At 42.8% G+C, this 17,058-nt stretch overlaps 1 protein-coding gene and 1 pseudogene across 9 annotated transcripts in view; one reads left to right on the top strand and one right to left on the bottom strand.

Annotated features, from left to right (window-relative positions):
• Tbc1d30 (TBC1 domain family member 30) overlaps positions 1-17,058 on the bottom strand; it is an 89,879-nt gene that overhangs the window by 11,808 nt on the left and 61,013 nt on the right. For all 9 annotated transcript variants that reach the window (XM_021241457.2, XM_087192243.1, XM_087192241.1 and 6 more), the window contains one exon: positions 4,381-4,486. In XM_021241457.2, the coding sequence (XP_021097116.2) occupies positions 4,381-4,486 (106 nt within the window). The remainder of the gene's footprint in view (positions 1-4,380; positions 4,487-17,058) is intronic.
• LOC106010746 (OTU domain-containing protein 5 pseudogene) lies at positions 11,494-13,379 on the top strand (annotated as a pseudogene).

Here is a 17,058-nt window from a genome sequence, read left to right as displayed (position 1 = left end):
CATTCACCATTTCTGATATTCTGGATGCCAGGGAAAATTGACAAGTCTATTTACTATCTGAAATACCAATATACATTTAAATAGACATTTATATTTAGGCACTGTTGAAAAGGAATTATATTTCCTTTTTTCATTACTGACACGTTTTACAAGAAATATGAAAATATAACTTGCACAAAGTTAGGCTTAGTTCATCTTCACTCAGATGTTTTCCTTGACATGACTTGGAAATACTACTAAAATGGAATCTAATCAGTCATGCCACAGCCCATAATTCTCTCTCTAGGATTTTCTTAAAGCAGGGTAACTTTCTGTAAAATGACAGAACTAGATAAGTTGATATTTAAGCCTTTTTAAAACCAGTTTCTCTAACTGGTTTAAAAGCCACCTGTCTCAGACATATCCATGGGCCAAATACCTACATTTTTATATACTCCAGAAATATTTATTTTACACAGTCCAGTTTAAAAACCACTGCCTCAAAATAAAATCTTCTATGATTCTGCATAGTTACTGAGCAAGCAGTTATATTCTTAGCACTCTGTTGGGTGCTACAGAGAGAGTAATATGAAGCCCCTTTCATCAAGAAACTTGTGTCTTCCTAAAGAGAAAAAAATTAACATACTTGAAAAGTACAAAATGACATCTAATCATCCACAGTTGGCATTAAATCAACTGTTGAAAATCTTTAGTAAAGAGGAGGCATCATCAGTGAGGGCAGAGAATGGAGGCTGTGGGGGTGAAGAGAGGAGCTGAGCTGAGACCATGTGGGCACATGGGGTTTCCACTGATGCAGCACTGGAGGGAACTAGGGCCTACAGAGGCCTGGGCAGGAAAAGAGTGATGACCAGCAGGCAGATTTCGGTTTTGAAGCAGTGAGGGATACCTTTGGATTAAGGAACAGGACAGCCAAAGAACACCTCTGATGCGTCCTGAAAATGCACTCACCTCCTCCCCCAAATAAACTTACTCTTCCTCCCAAGCCAAAAGTTTACAGGTTTCCTTCATTTCCCCTATTCCTTCCCCACATCCCTGTATCCAGTTTCCAAGACCACACCCAAGCAATTTCATTTTCTAAATATTGCCTCTGTTCCATTCTTGTCTTTACCTTTCCCTGCCTTCTCACAGGCCTTCCTGCTGTCAGACTTAATCTTTTCAGATCCATCTTTCACAGAGCTGTCCATGTACAGTTGATATAAAACACTGCTCAATCTGGGTCCAGATCACAGGCACACACCTGTATTCCCAGTACTTGGGAGACTGAGGCAGGAGGATTGCAAGCCTAAGGCCAGCTTGGGCTATAGAGTGAGACTCTGTCACAAACAAAACAAAACAATACCCACAACTCAAAACATTTTCCTCATCTTCTTAAAAATATTTTGGATTCACAGCTCTTTTTCCCTTTCCAAGGGTCCACAGAAACCCTACAACTCCAACAAACACAGTTTCATAATGTCAGCCCTAAAGATCAAGTTCAAGCTGCTTACAATGGGCTGGAATCTTCCCTAACCGAGGCCTGAGTGCCAAACTCCTCATGGTGTCAACTACACACTACCCAGCATCCCATTGCTATGCCTTTGCTCAGGGTGCTCCCTTAACCACCAGCCACTGACAGTCCACTTTGGATCAGCGCCTCCAACAAATGTCCCGGGCACCTGCATGCACACACATAGAGCCCAGCCAACTCCTATTCATCTTTAAAGGTAGAAAAGAACATTAATTCCCTCAGGGGAACCATTTCCAATTTCTCCCCAGCCCCTCCCACTCTTCCTGCCTATCAGGCATCAGGCCCTCTTTCCTCCACAGCTCCCAGCACTTCTCTTTCAGTGCACATCCCACTCTACGTTATAGGAAACTATGAGCCCCCTGGAGATAGAACCCATATCTTCTTCCCATCTGTATCCTCAGAATCTGGTTCAGTACCTGACATTTAGAGATGCTCCATAAATATTTGGAGAAGTTAATATGGAGCCTAGAAAACAAAGCTGAGACATTTTATTTACAGTACTCACAGAAGCCCTCAGTGTGTAGCACAATGAAATGAAGAAAGCAACAGTGCGGACAACTACTTTCCCATCAAGATGCTGACTGTATTAGAGAAAGAAAGAGGAAGGAAGGCTGTCATCTGCAAGCTTTGTGTAAACCAACAAACACTGATTGAAAAAGAAAAGGCAGAAAACTAATCAGAGACTCTCGATAAATGTTTGCTTGCTGAATTAATAAACTTATAGAGCTACTCTCATGAAGGCAAAGTGCTAAGTAGCTTCTGCACTCAAGGAAGTTCCAGTATCACTGAGAGAATAAGATACAGTACTAATTTGAGGCAGAATATGATGAAAGCATTCAAGATATGACAAATAAAATACTCAGTGAAATGGAAGATTTTTTTAAGTTAAGATCGTGAGAGAAGTTTCATGAAGGAGCCAGTATCTGAATTGAAACTTTCCAAAAGAAGGTATGTGAAAGCAGAAGAGCAAAGATCACTGAGAAAGCACAGGTATAGGCAAAATGTGCTTCCAGGTATTTCTTCAAGCATGGAAGACAGTTTAGCTTGATAAGACTAGGATAAAGGTATGGAAGGAGGAACAAGAGCTTTGGCTGAAAATGTAGATCAACACCAAATAGTAAGAAGCACTGGATAGTTAGCTGAGAAATCTATGCTGTTTTGTAGATAGGGAGAAGCCATGGGACTTTCACCTAGGAGAGAGAAGGATTGTTCTCTCAGAGTCCTTCTCTAGGCATATGATTCTGGCAGTTCTGCAGGATACATGGAAAATGCCAGGCAAAGATGTAGGACATGGAATGATGCTCAACATAAGGCACCTCCCTCCAAGAGAGTATGAACATAGAAGCAATGGCCCAGGAACTATGAGAAGAGCTAGAATCCAAGCACAAATTCAGGGTCAGGTAGAAAACTTCCTCCTTTGAGACAGACAAGAAGGAATGAAGAGATGACAATGCAAAGAAACATGGAAATATGAAAGCTCAGGAAAGTTATGGTAGGCAATGAGTGTTCTTGATAAATCAGTTAGCTATTTGCTAAGAGAAACAGATTCTTGTGTGTGTGTGTGTGTGTGTGTGTGTGTGTGTGTGAGAGAGAGAGAGAGAGAGAGAGAGAGAGAGAGAGAGAGAGAGCGCGAGCGCCTGGGTCTCACTATGTAGTTCAGCCTGGTCTTGAACTCACTATGCAGCCCAGGCCGGCCTCTAACTCACAGCAATCCTCCTGCCTCAGCCTCCCAAGTGTTGGGATTACAGATGTGCACCACCATCCCCAGCAGCAACAGATTCTGAGAAGGAGCTGGGAGTACCAAGAAGTAAGTGAAGGATGAAGATCACCCTCTTTCAAGCTCTAAATCAGTACCTGAACCTTAGTTTTCTAGTTTGTTTGACTGGACTATAGCACTCAAAAGTGACCCCAAGCATGGAATCCAGCATAAAGGTGAAAGTTGAAACCAAGAAAAAGGAGAACGTATCAAAGGAAGAAAGAAAGGCCAAGGACAACTTCAGAGAGATCACACAGATGGTCAGTGGCAAGAGGAAGAGGCAGGAAGAGAAGTGGTCAAAAGTGCTGAAGGAGAACAAGGGCAAAACTATGTTTCAGAATCTAATGGAAGAGAGAACACTCAAAGATCAGCTATCTTTTTTGATGCCTGCTGTCAATTTCAGTGACTTGTTGAACATGATCTTGAACTGCAGTTACATCCCACAAAATAACTAAATCCTTCAAGTGTTCCAAACTGAAACCTATGATTAATTTTTAGTAACCTGAGTTGGTAATAAACCCAAAAGGCTGATTAAAATAATCTCTTTCATCCTCAATAATTTCTTCCCCAAAATAATTTTTTTACCCCATAACCCTCTCTTTAAGGGCAGGAAGAATCAGTTTCAGAATAAACATCGAGTGGTTTTATCTTTTCTTTTGCAATCTATTTTTATCTTGGGCTCAATGATTTTTAAGCAACATGATTTGAAAGAGGACCCCAACAAACAGCCAATATTCATTTCTTCTATCTCATAATGGGGGGGGTGTTGTTTGGTTTGTTTTGGGTTTTAGGTGTTTTGTTTTTTCTGAGATAGGGTTTCACTATGTATTCCAGGCTGGCCTTGAACTCACTATGTAGCTCAGGCTGGCCTCGAACTCATAGCGATCCTTCTGCCTCAGCCTCCTGAGTGTTGAGATTACAGGCATGGGCCACCATGCTTGGTCTCTTCTCTCTTCTTGTGACACAGATTCTTACCAAACTATACATTGACTCTAGTCAACTGAAAAACTAAGTTTGAGAGCTGGCTGAACACATTTCCCATGACCACTGCCCAGCACCATTTATTCCCACAGTACCCTGGGCTCCCACACCCAGGCTGGACACGCTGCCCACTCACCTGCATGAGTTCATGGCTTTGTAGAAGGTCATTCTCCAGCATCTCCTGGGTAAGGCGCCCCATAGTGCTATAGAATTCATCTGCTGTTTCACAACATTCTATCTGTCTAGATGAAGAAAGGACAGAGAAAGGATTGGTTTAGGGTACTCATGTTGTGTAACAAGTACATCCTGTGAGTACAAGATGTGCTGCTTCCTGCCATCAAATCAATCAAGTTGGCAATCAACAAAAATCAAACTCCTGGGTCACATTCACAGTACAGCATGCTATATGTGGAGAAAAAATAAAAAATACCAAAAGCAAGCTGGGAGCAATGATGCATAGCTATAGTTCAGGCTATTCAAAAGGCTGAACAGAGAAAGAACTGCTTGACCCCCGGAGTTCAAGGCCAGCCTCACAACACTGTGAGACCCCATCTCCAAACAAACAAAGTCATTTAGAGGTACTCGTTACAGAATGATTTCCCATCTTTCCTGCTTGGCTCCCCCAGCCTCACAGCCGCACTGTGGTATCTGTATTGTTTCCATGTGACACATTAAATACAACAGAATACCCACCACTGAACAGAGATCACATGTGCAAAATTGGGTACTGAAGAACAATTATCCCCTGCAGGGAATCTGCTGGTCTTAATCTGCAGTGATATCATTAGCAGACTGAAATCAAACCACAGTGGAATTAAAAGGTGAAAACTACAAGAACTTTATTTGCATATTTCATCAGTTCACAGAATGTTTTCACAGGCAGAACTTTCTTCTCGGGGAAGAATCTATCACCTGGTAGCACTGTGAGACAAATTAGATTTTAATCTTTCCTTTAAATGAGGTTTTTAAAAAGGAATAATCACTGGGGATTTAGCTCAGTGGCACTGTGCTTTCCTTACAAGCACAAGGTCCTGAGTTCGATCCCCAGTAACACACACAAAAATAAAAGAGTTCTAAAAAAAAGGAAAAATCTAAATCAAAGAACATTTCATCTATTATAATATTCTTTATATAGGACAGTTCTCTTTACCGACCAACCATAAAACATATGCTTTGACATGCACAATGGACGATTTTTAGAGTCATCCAAAAAAGAATATGGTAACGCAAAAACCTCTAGCTCCAAAATGTTTTTTAAACCCCACTGCCACAGTCATGTAAATAAATAAAAGAAATAGTTGAAATATTATTACAAAAATACTGCACAACATGTGAGAATAAATGAAAAGTGATTAAGTTTACCCCAGGGGGTGAAGAGGAGAAAAAATACTTGAGATGAGTTTTGAAAAATGCCCTCCAGGATGTAAGAAAAAAAAAGCATTGCAAAGACAAGGACAAAGAAAACAGCAGCCCTATACAGGGCCTGCAAGTAGCTCCATAAGACTGGCGGGGGATCATTGCACAGCCAGAGGGAGCCAGTGGGAGCTGCAGCTAGCAGATCACAAAGGCCTCACCTACTAGCTGAGCCTCTATAGGACAAGACGGGTAGAAAGGCTTTTAGTAGCTGTGCTCTTGGCAAGATCATCCGGGAGGTGACACACTGTGGCATTTGGGGTAGAGTGTTAACTTGATTTGCTTTGGCATCTACCTAGCTTTGCTCCTCTAAACCTTTCCACCATGAGGTTTCTGCCTTGGAGCCTGCAAACCACCAAATGAATCCACTTAAACTATGAGCCAAATTAAACCTCTCCTCTATAAGTTATGAGTGTTGGGTATTGTGTCTCAGCAACAGGAAAGCAGACTAATACACATGGCAAGTATAGGGAATAATCAGGAGACCAGAGAGCACACAGCACAACAGGGCAGGTATGAAGCAATGAGATCATATAGCAAAACAGTAGGACATGTATGGAAAAAGGACATGTAAACAGATCTTAATGAAGGAGAATTAATGGTCTACAACTTACAGTCAAGTGAAAGGAAAAAATTTCAAGCTGCATGGAAACAGCCCAAGTGCCCATCACCTAGAAACTGGATAAAGATGTGGTTTTTTTATAAAGTGGAATACTACTCATCCATAAAGAATGAGAAACTAGAGACATTTATAGTTAAATGGATGCATATTTAGACCATACTCTTAAGTGAAATAAATAGGTCACACATGTGTAAATACCGAAGAGTTTCTCTAATGTGAGAAACTGAAAGTGTAAATAAGGGCTAAAATGATTAAAACGAATAATTGATAATTTGAAATAGGAATTAAAGGTCCAAAGGGGTAGGGGTGGTGGGAGGGGAAGGGGAAAGGAAAAATTATGAAAAAAGAAAAAAAACTGAAATGAAGTCCATGTAAATAGGGAAGGGTGGAGGGAGTGAAGGGTGCACAGGTAATGGGGAAAAAATAAGACCCAAGATACATCATGTACAGGTACAAGCACCCAATGATATATGTAAACGTATCGCATACCTAAAATATACCAATAAAAGAATTTAAGAAAAAAAAATTCTAAGCTGCAGATGCAAGGTGAATGGAGAGATCCCAGGTATAATCATATGTAAGGCATATATGTTATTTGGGGATATAAAAATTAGAGATTACCTCTATGTTGCTTATGGTTTTCCAATGGGATATTTGTGGGGGAATATAACAGGCACTGGAATCAGAAAGATCCAGATGCAAGTCCCAGCTCTGCTACTCATTAGGTATGTGGCTAATTAACCTTTCTGGGATAGTTTTTTCACTTGAAAAGATAGAGGAAAAATCTTTCATACTTCACAAGCCTATTAGAAGAAGTGAAAGAGATGACGTGCTTGCAGTCCCCAACAGAATGATAGGCACTGTCAGTACCTGACGTATGCTGGTTGCCTTCCCTTGCCACTCACAAGTGCAAGCTCAAAGGACATACACTCTTAATAAACAAGAACTCTGGAACAGAAAGATTGGCAGCAAAACACACCCTCCCTACAACCTGAAATTGAGATACCTGGAAACAACTCAGTGAAGAAAAAAAGAACTGGATCTCTAGGAATGAGAGGGAGATGATAGGAAAACCAGAAGCTACAAAGGTAAAGAAACTGAGCACAAAGCAGAGAAAAAAACAGAGCAGTCAGAATGACTAACCCCAGCTCCCAGGGAGGAGGACTTGTCTTCACTAATACAAAATAAGCCCAGAGAGGGTCAGCAGCTCCGAGAGAAACAATGAGCCAGCAGCATTAGCCCCAAGGAAAGCCCATGGTTATTATACACTGAAAAAATACTATGGGGGCTGGGCATGGTGGCACACACCTGTAACCCCAGCAGGTGGGAGGCTGAGGCAGGAGGATTGCCATGAGTTCAAGGCCAGCTGAGTTCAAGGGCAGCCTGCACTACATAGTGAGAGCTTGCCTCAAAAAAAAAAAAAAAAAAAAGGTGTGGAGTTTTGCTCTGAAAGTGACTACTTCTGAATAGAAGGCTAGAATTGGAGAAGAAATCCTGTGTAGCTCCCATTGTATTAGAGAGTGTTTAATCAGGAACCATTTGGGGAAGGGGTTAACTGTTTAAGGTTGAGCCACAGAAAAACTACACTTCAGGGTTTCTGGGGTCACCCTATCGCAGTGACTTGGTGGAAGATGGCTACAAGAGACAGTCATGGAGAGGATGCAAGCTTGACATAGATTCCCAGAGAAGTTTAAGCTCAGGCTGGGAAGGACATGAGGATTCCACTCTCTGTGGTGAGAAGCCAGGCCGGTCGTGCGATTTTCAGATGGGGCTGGGTCTGACAGTGCAGATATGGAGTACAGCAGATTGCTTGATCCCAACTCTGCCCTACTGCCTACACCCAGAATGGATTCAGTGATCTGTTTGCCTTCTCCATCTGCCAATGTGAACAGGGAAGTACTTCTACTTGGATGGCTGCCACTGTCAGGGTATAAAAACAGAGAGAACCCTGGAAGGGGCAGGACACTTCACAAATGCACAGGCCAAAAGCTAAGCAGAGAAAGCTGTGACTTGGGGCACACAGAAACTTGGGGACAAAGAAAGCCGTGACTTCAGGACAGGGAAACTGGGAGTGGCTGAGTGAATCAGCTATAGGACGGACATCACTGACCAACCACACCCTGCAGGAAAGAGTGCAGGATTCAGCATTCACACAAAAACATGGATGTGGAAACAAAATAGGTCTTAGTAGTGACACACTATCCCTCCCCCAATACTGTAGACCTTGGAAAGAAGCCACTCATTCATAACCACAGAGAAAATTTTTTGGATTCATATCTCTTTTTCTTCATTGAATATTGAGCATTTAAGGATTTGTTTTCTCTTTATTTGGTTCTCTTATTTTTCTTGCTTTTTCTTCTCTGTTACTTTTATCCAATTCTATTAATTTTATTTTACTTAATAGAATCTTGTATCTTACTTTACACCTTACAATATTCCTTTTATTTTTCGAATTTTATTTCTTTCATTTCCCCCTTATCCACTTCATCTTTACTAGTATTAAGTTTTTTTAATCTTTAGATATATAATGGACTATTATTGAATCCTTTTCTATTGTTAATGGTGGTATAGTTGTTACACTGAGTATTTACTGTATGTCAATATTTGGTGTATTTTGTATCTATATCATAATTACAGATCTGTACTGTTAAAGGTTGTACCATGGTAGCTACTATTGGCTCTTGTGGTATGTCAATATCCATTTTGTCTTTGACTCTATTATTGTTGCTAATTTTGTTACCATTTCCAGGATGACATAGTTGTTCCCTAATTAATTTTTCTATATACTGATATCTGGTTTGTCTTTGTGTCATTAACGATACTGCGTTTCATTTCAAGAGAACTGGGTGCTGAGCCAATTACATTGCACCCTCCCCAAATTAACAGTGGTGATCAGATCTTTGAACAGAGCAAAGGCCTAAAGTTAGCCACACCAACAGCACATCACTGGAAAGCAGACACTAACCGAAGAGATTGCCAGGTTGGCAACACATTTGTGCACTATAACCAACTTTCAACCTCAACAGAAAATAACAATAGAAACATGAGAAAAAAACAAAATGCCTCCCCAAACCCCCAACTCCTCCAAAGTTAATCCATGGGGCATTGATGGAGAGGGAATCAAAAGCCAAACAGCTGAATTATATGAAATGATAAAAGAAGGGACAAAAAACAGATCAAAAAGGTACTCAACGAGCTTAAAGATGACATAACTAAACAGATAATGAACTTAATAAACAAAGTGATCAATGAGCTGACAGAAGACACTAATAAAAAGCTAGCCGAGACTTTTGACCAGGAGAACGATCTGGAGACTGAGGCGGTGAGGACCCTGGGGCTTGCCCACCAGCCTCCAGCTTGGCCGTGTGCACTGGTAGAGTAACTGAGGGCTGAGTGTGACCTGCTTAGTCCAGCTCGCTCCACCCACTTTCAACCAGGAGACTGAGCCAGTGAGGACCCCCAGGGCTTCCCCACCAGCCTCCAGCTTGGCCATGCGCACGGGCAGAGCACGCACGCACAGGCTGAGTGTGCCCTGATCAGTCCAGTTCGCTCCAACCACTTTCGACCAGGACAACAGCCCCCGCCTCTTGGCTGTACAGCTACTTGGATCCACACTACAAAGGCACAGGGGAGCATGAAGGCCACTGTCCTGAGCTGCAGACGTGAACAACAGAGAGAGGGCCTCTCTCAGGCTCCCTGATGAAAACAGAAGCCCACTGGAAAAGTGAAGAGAATCTCTGCAATAAAGGCACACCAGGCCACCGTGCTTGCTAAGTTGGAGGAATCATCACCTCCCATCGGAACCTGCACTATCTTCAGGGGAAAGGCAGCTAGAACCTGCAGTAGAACTTTGCAGAGTTCAACCCTGCAGGAGGACAGGGAGCTCAACTTGGGACTTGCAGCCAGAAATCTGCCTGAATCTCACGAGTCTGTGACTGGCTTACTGAGACTCATTGACTTATAACCACACACTACTGCTCACATTGTCTATTGTGACAGCAGAGACATACCCTGAAGGAGGCCCTTCATTTTTATCGTTTGTTATTTTCAAAGTTACCACTATTTCTTTTTGCTCTTATTTTCAATTTTTTTTCTTCTTTGCTACTATTCATATTTTTATTTTTCTCTTTTTTCTTTCTTTTCTCTTTTCTTTCTCTCTCTCTCTCTGCCTCACTCCCTTGCTGTCCTACATTGTTCTTCATCTCCCTTTATGTTCCTTTTTTGCCCCTAATTGGTATTTCTTCTTTATCTTTCTTTTCTTCTCTTGCCTGTGTCCTCTGGCCTCACTGCTAACCTTCCCCTATTCTTCAACTTATGTATTCCTCCCTCCCCAACTCCTTCTAACTCCCCATCCCAAAAGGTAAAGTTGCTATATTGAGTTTATTCACTATAAACATATGTTGGGTTAGTCCTTGATTTTGATTTAATTCACACAGTTAAAGGTAATAGATTAATAACTACCACAAATTGTCATTTTCTAAGAGGTACTTGATGCCATGGTGTTCCTGATTGTATCACTTGGGCTAAGGTGTTGTGATTGATCTTATCAGTTGTCCTTCCTGGTATAACGAAAATGAAACAGTCTCAGAGCCATTAGAGACTCAAAACCTAAAGACCAGCTATATCTGGGAGACACCTCTGAGAAGCAACCATTCCATAAGTGTTCTAAATACATCAACAAAGATACTTACAATAAACAACTTCAAAGTATCAACCCAGGAATGAAACCAAGGACAATACCAAAAACAAAAATGAGAAGACATTTAAGAAAGGCACAAACTCAGACTTTCACCCCACAAAGGGCAAATTCTGGGGGAAAGAAGGTGGAAAAATCCGATAATCAACCACCTGGACACCCTGAACTGATAGTACGGGAAGTAATAAAACAGATGAATGAGGCTCTAGAAAAATTCAAAACAGAAATAATTTCCCAGATAACTCCAGAGATGGTGAGCAGAGTGAAAGACATGATTAGAGGCTCTAGAACAGAAACAGATTTAAAAAAAAATAGATGAGCTCAGAAACATGCTGGAAGCCATGAATGACCAATATAAGAAATGAAACTGAAAGTTAAAGGGTGGAAAACAATACTCCATGTGACAGGAACCCGAAAAAAAGCAGGAGTAGCCACCCTCTTTGCAGATCAAGTAGATTTCAAACCAACACTGATTAAGAGAAAGGAAGAAGAGCTGGGGGGTACTCGGCAGTGCCGCCATGCCTATTCTCCCCAAGAAGAAGCCGCCACCTCCCGATGCCGACCCCACCAATGAGCCACCGCCCGGACCGCTGCCCCCAGTGCCGGCACAGAGGGGGTGTGGGCACCGGCGGCAGTGGGACGGGCGTGGGTGGGGATTGCGATCGTGATTCCAGCGTCGTAGGGGCCCATCCCCGGGCTTCACCACCACCCCAGGGCCCGCTACCGGGGCCACCGGGTGCTCTTTACCGCTGGGCGCTGGCTGTCCCGCCTGGTGCAGTGGCAGGCCCTCGGCCACAGCAGGCCTCTCCATCTCTTTGTGGGCGTCCTGGTGGTCCCAGTGGCGGTCCGGGTGACGCTCTGGGTGGAGCAGCGTCAGGGGTGGTGGTGGGCATGGGTAGTGCCATGGGCGGCTACTGCTCTGGTCCTGGGCATAGCAAGCAGCGGCGCCAAGCTCCTGGGGTTGGTGCAGTTGGCGGGGGCAGCCTGGAACGTGAGGAGGTCGATGCAGGCTACAACAGTGAGGATGAATATGAAGCAGCTGGGGCACGCATTGAGGCCATGGACCCTGCGACCGTCGAGCAGCAGGAACATTGGTTTGAAAAGGCCCTAAGGGACAAGAAAGGCTTCATCATCAAGCAGATGAAGGAGGATGGCGCCTGTCTATCCCGGGCTGTAGCTGACCAGGTGTATGGAGACCAGGATATGCACGAAGTTGTGCAAAAGCACTGTATGGACTATCTGATGAAGAATGCTGACTACTTCTCCAACTATGTCACAGAGGACTTCACCACCTACATCAACCAGAAGCGGAAAAACAACTCCCATGGAAACCACATTGAGGTGCAGGCCATGGTGGAGATGTACAAAACTGTCCCATGGAGGTGTACCAGTACAGCACAGTACCTATGAACACATTCCATGGGTTCCACCAAAATGAGGATGAACCCATCCGTGTCAGCTATCATCGGAATATCCACTACAATTCAGTGGTGAATCCTAACAAGGTCACCATTGGTGTGGGGCTGGGCCTGCCATCATTCAAACCAGGGTTTGCAGAGCAGTCCCTGATGAAGAATGCCATAAAAACTTCAGAGGAATCATGGATTGAACAGCAAATGTTAGAAGACAAGAAATGGGCCACAGACTGGGAGGCCACAAATGAGGCCATAGAGGAGCAGGTGGCTCGTGAGTCCTACCTGCAGTGGCTCAGGGATCAGGAGAAACAAGCCCGCCAAGTCCGTGGGCCCAGCCAGCCCTGGAAAGCCAGCGCCACATGCAGTTTGGCCACAGCAGCAGCCTCCAGTGGCCTGGAGGAGTGGACTAGCCGGTCTCCACGGCAGCGGAGTTCAGCTTCTTCACTCAAACACCCTGAGCTGCATGCTGAGCTGGGCATCAAGCCCCCTTCCCCAGGCACTGTCTTAGCTCTTGCCAAAGAGCTCCTTCACCCTGTGCACCAGGTACAAGGCAGTCAGTTCTCAGCAGGAGCTGACTGGGCCACCTCCTCCCCCGCCTTGTGGCCCTCTACCCTGCTCTGGAGTGCTGGCCCCTCATTCAGCAGATGTCCCCCTCTGCCTTCGGTCTGAACGACCAGGATAATGATGAGATCCTAGCATCGGTGCTGGCAGTGTTGCAGCAGGAATACCTAGGCAGTATGAAGAAAAACAAAGTACACAGAGACCCTTCCCCCAGACAAGAGTTGATGGAAATCCAGGAACTGGACACCATTCCCCAATACACCGTCCTGCCCTCCAGTGCCACCCCACCTTCTTTGGCTTTCTTCCCTCTTGCCTCTTTCCCTTTTTCCCTTTTTCCCTTTCCCCATCCCCCTGCCCCACCATCCTCTGGCTGGCCCATCCCTGTACTTCCCCCATCACTGCCACAGCCACCCTTCTCCGCCAGCTGATGTGCCCTGTTGCCCCACACACAGCAGCATCCTTGCATTCCACAGGGGACTCGGGCAAGGGTGCCGAAGGTAGGCGACAGGCACAGACCACGCGACAGCCAGGCAAGCCCCAGAGGAGATGCTCGGAAGAAAGTCTCCTGCCTGCTCTTCCTTCTGAGATCAGATCAACTTGTCAACCCTCCCCTCACAGTTATGTCAGGGAGTTGGGAAGAAGTGAAAAATTTCTTTTCCCAGTATCCCAAGAATGTCTGAGGCTTGAATGTTAAACTTTTCTTTATTAAAATGCACTTTTATCTTATAAAATAAAAAAAAAGAGATGAAGAAGGACACTACATCCTTGCAAAGGGAAGAATCCAAGAGGAAGAGATGACAATCATAAATATCTATGCACCAAACACTAGTGCGCCCACTATATTAAACAAATACTAACAGACATGAAAAGTCATATATGCACTAATACAATTGTAGTGGGGGACTTCAACAACCCACTTTCACAAATAGATAGATCAACTAGACTAAAAGTAAGTAATGAAATACTAGAACTCAATCAAACTCTTGAACAAATGAACTTAACAGATGTTTACAGAGTCTTCCACCCCACAAAATCAGAATACACATTCCTCTCGGGTGCACGTGGGTCATTCTCAAAAATACACCACATACTCACACAAAGAACATGTTTAAGTAAGTGCAAAGGAATTGAAGTTATCCCCTGTATATTATCAGACGATAGTGCGATGAAATTGGAGATCCACAGCAAAGCAAACTCAAAAAATTTCATAAACACGTGGAAATTGAACAACACACTTCTCAATAACCAATGAATCACAGAGGAAATTAAAGAAATCAGACAGTCCCTTCAATTAAATGACAATGACAATACAACATATCAGAATCTATGGGACACAATGAAAGCAGTCTTACGAGGGAAATTCATAGCAGTGAATACGCATATTAGGAAAACACAACGAGCCCAATTAAACAACCTCATGCTGAACCTCAAGCTTCTAGAAAAAGAAGAGCAGGACAACCCCAAAGCTCACACAAGGGAGGAAATTATAAAGATCAGAGGAGAAATCAATGCAATGGAGACTAAGAGAACGATACAAAAACTCAATGAAGCCAAGAGTTGGTTCTTTGAAAGAATCAACAAAATTGGCAAACCCTTAGCCAACATTATGAGAAAACGGAAAGAAAAGGCCCAAATCCATCCAATTAGGAATTAAAAGGGTGAAATTACAACAGACCCAGCAGAAATCCAGAGGATCATCAATACCTACTTCCAGAACCTATACGCCAATAAGATGGACAACACAGAAAAAATGGACAGATTTCTAGATACATATGAATTACCAAAGTTGAACGAAGAAGACCTAAAAATCCTAAACAACCCAATATCAACCAATGAAATTGAAAATGTAATTAAAAACTTATCAACTAAGAAAAGCCCGGGCCCTGATGGCTTCACTGCTGAATTCTACAAGACATTTAGAGAGGGGCTACTACCACTACTGTTTAAACTCTTCAATGAAATTGAAAGGGAAGCAATACTCCCAAATTCATTCCTGGAAGCAAGCATCACCTTGATCCCCAAAGCAGAGAAAGACCCAACCGAAAAAGAGAACTATAGGCCAATCTCACTAATGAACATAGATGCAAAAATCCTTAATAAGATAATGGCAAACAGAATGCAGAAGATCATCAAGAAGATCATACACCCTGATCAAGTGGGATTCATCCCAGGGATGCAGGGATGGTTCAATATACGAAAATCAATCAGTGTAATACACTATATCAATAGAGCCAAGGACAAAAACGATATGATCATCTCAATAGATGCAGAAAAAGCGTTCTACAAAATCCAACATGCATTTATGATAAAAACCCTACAAAAAATTGGAATAGATGGTCTCTACCTCAAACTGATAGAAGCCATCTATGAAAAACCAACAGCCAGTATCATGCTAAATGGTCAAAAACTGAAATCCTTCACACTAAATTCAGGAACAAGACAACAATGTCCACTATCACCACTCCTGTTCAATATAGTTTTGGAAATATTAGCCATGGCAATTAGACAAGAGAAAGAAATAAAAGGAAGAAAGATAGGAAATGAAGAAGTCAAATTGTCATTATTTGCAGATGACATGATACTCTATATAAAACACCCCAAGAACACCACCAAAAGTCTTCTAAACTCAATAACCAAATTCAGTAGAGTAGCTGGATACAAGGTCAACACACAAACATCAATAGCTTTCCTCTACGTGAACAACAGACTAAGAAATAGGGTAAACAATTCCGTTCACAATAACATCCAAAAAACTGAAATACCTAGGAATCAACCTAATAAAAGAAATCAAAGACCTCTTCTTTGAAAACTATAGCACTCTGAAAAGAGAGATTGAAGATGATATCAGAAAATGGAAAGACATCCCCTGCTCCTGGGTGGGAAGGATCACCACAGTGAAAATGGCCATACTTCCAAAACTGTTATATAGATTCAACGCAATCCCGATTGAAATCCCAGCACCATACTTCACAGACCTTGAGAAAACAATTCAAAAATTCATTTGGAACAAGAAGAGACCCACAATAGCAAAAGCAATTCTAGGTAACAGAGACATGGCAGGGGGTATCACAACACCCAACTTGAAACTATACTACAAAGCTACTGTGATTAAAAACTGCATAGTACTGGCAAAGAAACAGACCTGAGGACCAGTGGAACACATTAGAAGATGCACAAGCAACATCAGACACACTGAGCCATCTCATCTTTGATAAAGGAGCCAAACACCCTCACTGGAGGAAAGATAGCCTCTTTAATAAATGGTCCTAGAAAAATTGGTCAACTTGCCAAAGATTAAAACCAGACCTATATCTCTCACCTTGCACTAAACTAAAATCAAAACGGATTAAAGATCTAAATATTAAAATAGAAACGCTGATCCGGCTGGAACAGAGGTAAGGTAGAACTCTTGAAGACAGTGATGTAGGAAAAAATTTTATGAACAAAACCTCATTTGGCCATGAACTAGCACAAACAATCAACAAGTGGGATCTCTTCTTATTAAAGAGCTTTAGCAGAGCAAGAGAAACCACCAGCAGTGTGAAGAGACAACCCACAATGTGGGAAAAATCTGCACCTGCTGTTCCTCAGACAAAGGTCTACTAAATCGAATATATAAAGAACTTAAAAAAATCAGACCTCCCAAATTTAAAGACCCAATCCGAAAATGGGCATCTGAAATGAACAGACATTTCTCAGACAAAGAAGTAGAAATAGCAAATAAACACATGAAAAAATGTTCAACATCACTGGTCATTGGAGAGATGCAGATGAAAGCAACACTGAGATTCCACCTCACTCCAGAAAGAATGGCTGCTATCATGAAATCAACCAATAACAAATGCTGGCGGGGCTGTGGGGAAAGAGGAACCCTGCTCCACAGCTGGTGGGAGTGCAGACTGGTGCAACCACTGTGGAAATCAGTATGGAGATACCTCAAAGAACTAGGACTACAGGTCCCATTTTACCCAGCTATTCCCCTGCTGGGTTTCTTCCCCAAAGAATTAAAAGAATCATACCACAGTGATATATGTGCACCCATGTTCATAGCAGCACAATTTGTAATAGTTAAAACTTGGAAGCAGCCCAATTGCCCATCAACTGGAG

Source organism: Heterocephalus glaber, unplaced genomic scaffold (assembly GCF_053883595.1).
Source record: "Heterocephalus glaber isolate CG9 unplaced genomic scaffold, H.glaber_assembly_v1.0 deba00001569, whole genome shotgun sequence".
NCBI classification, from domain to species: domain Eukaryota; kingdom Metazoa; phylum Chordata; class Mammalia; order Rodentia; family Bathyergidae; genus Heterocephalus; species Heterocephalus glaber.
The sequence above is the reverse complement of the archived record's forward strand: the minus strand, read 5'-3'. Positions and strand labels throughout refer to the sequence as shown.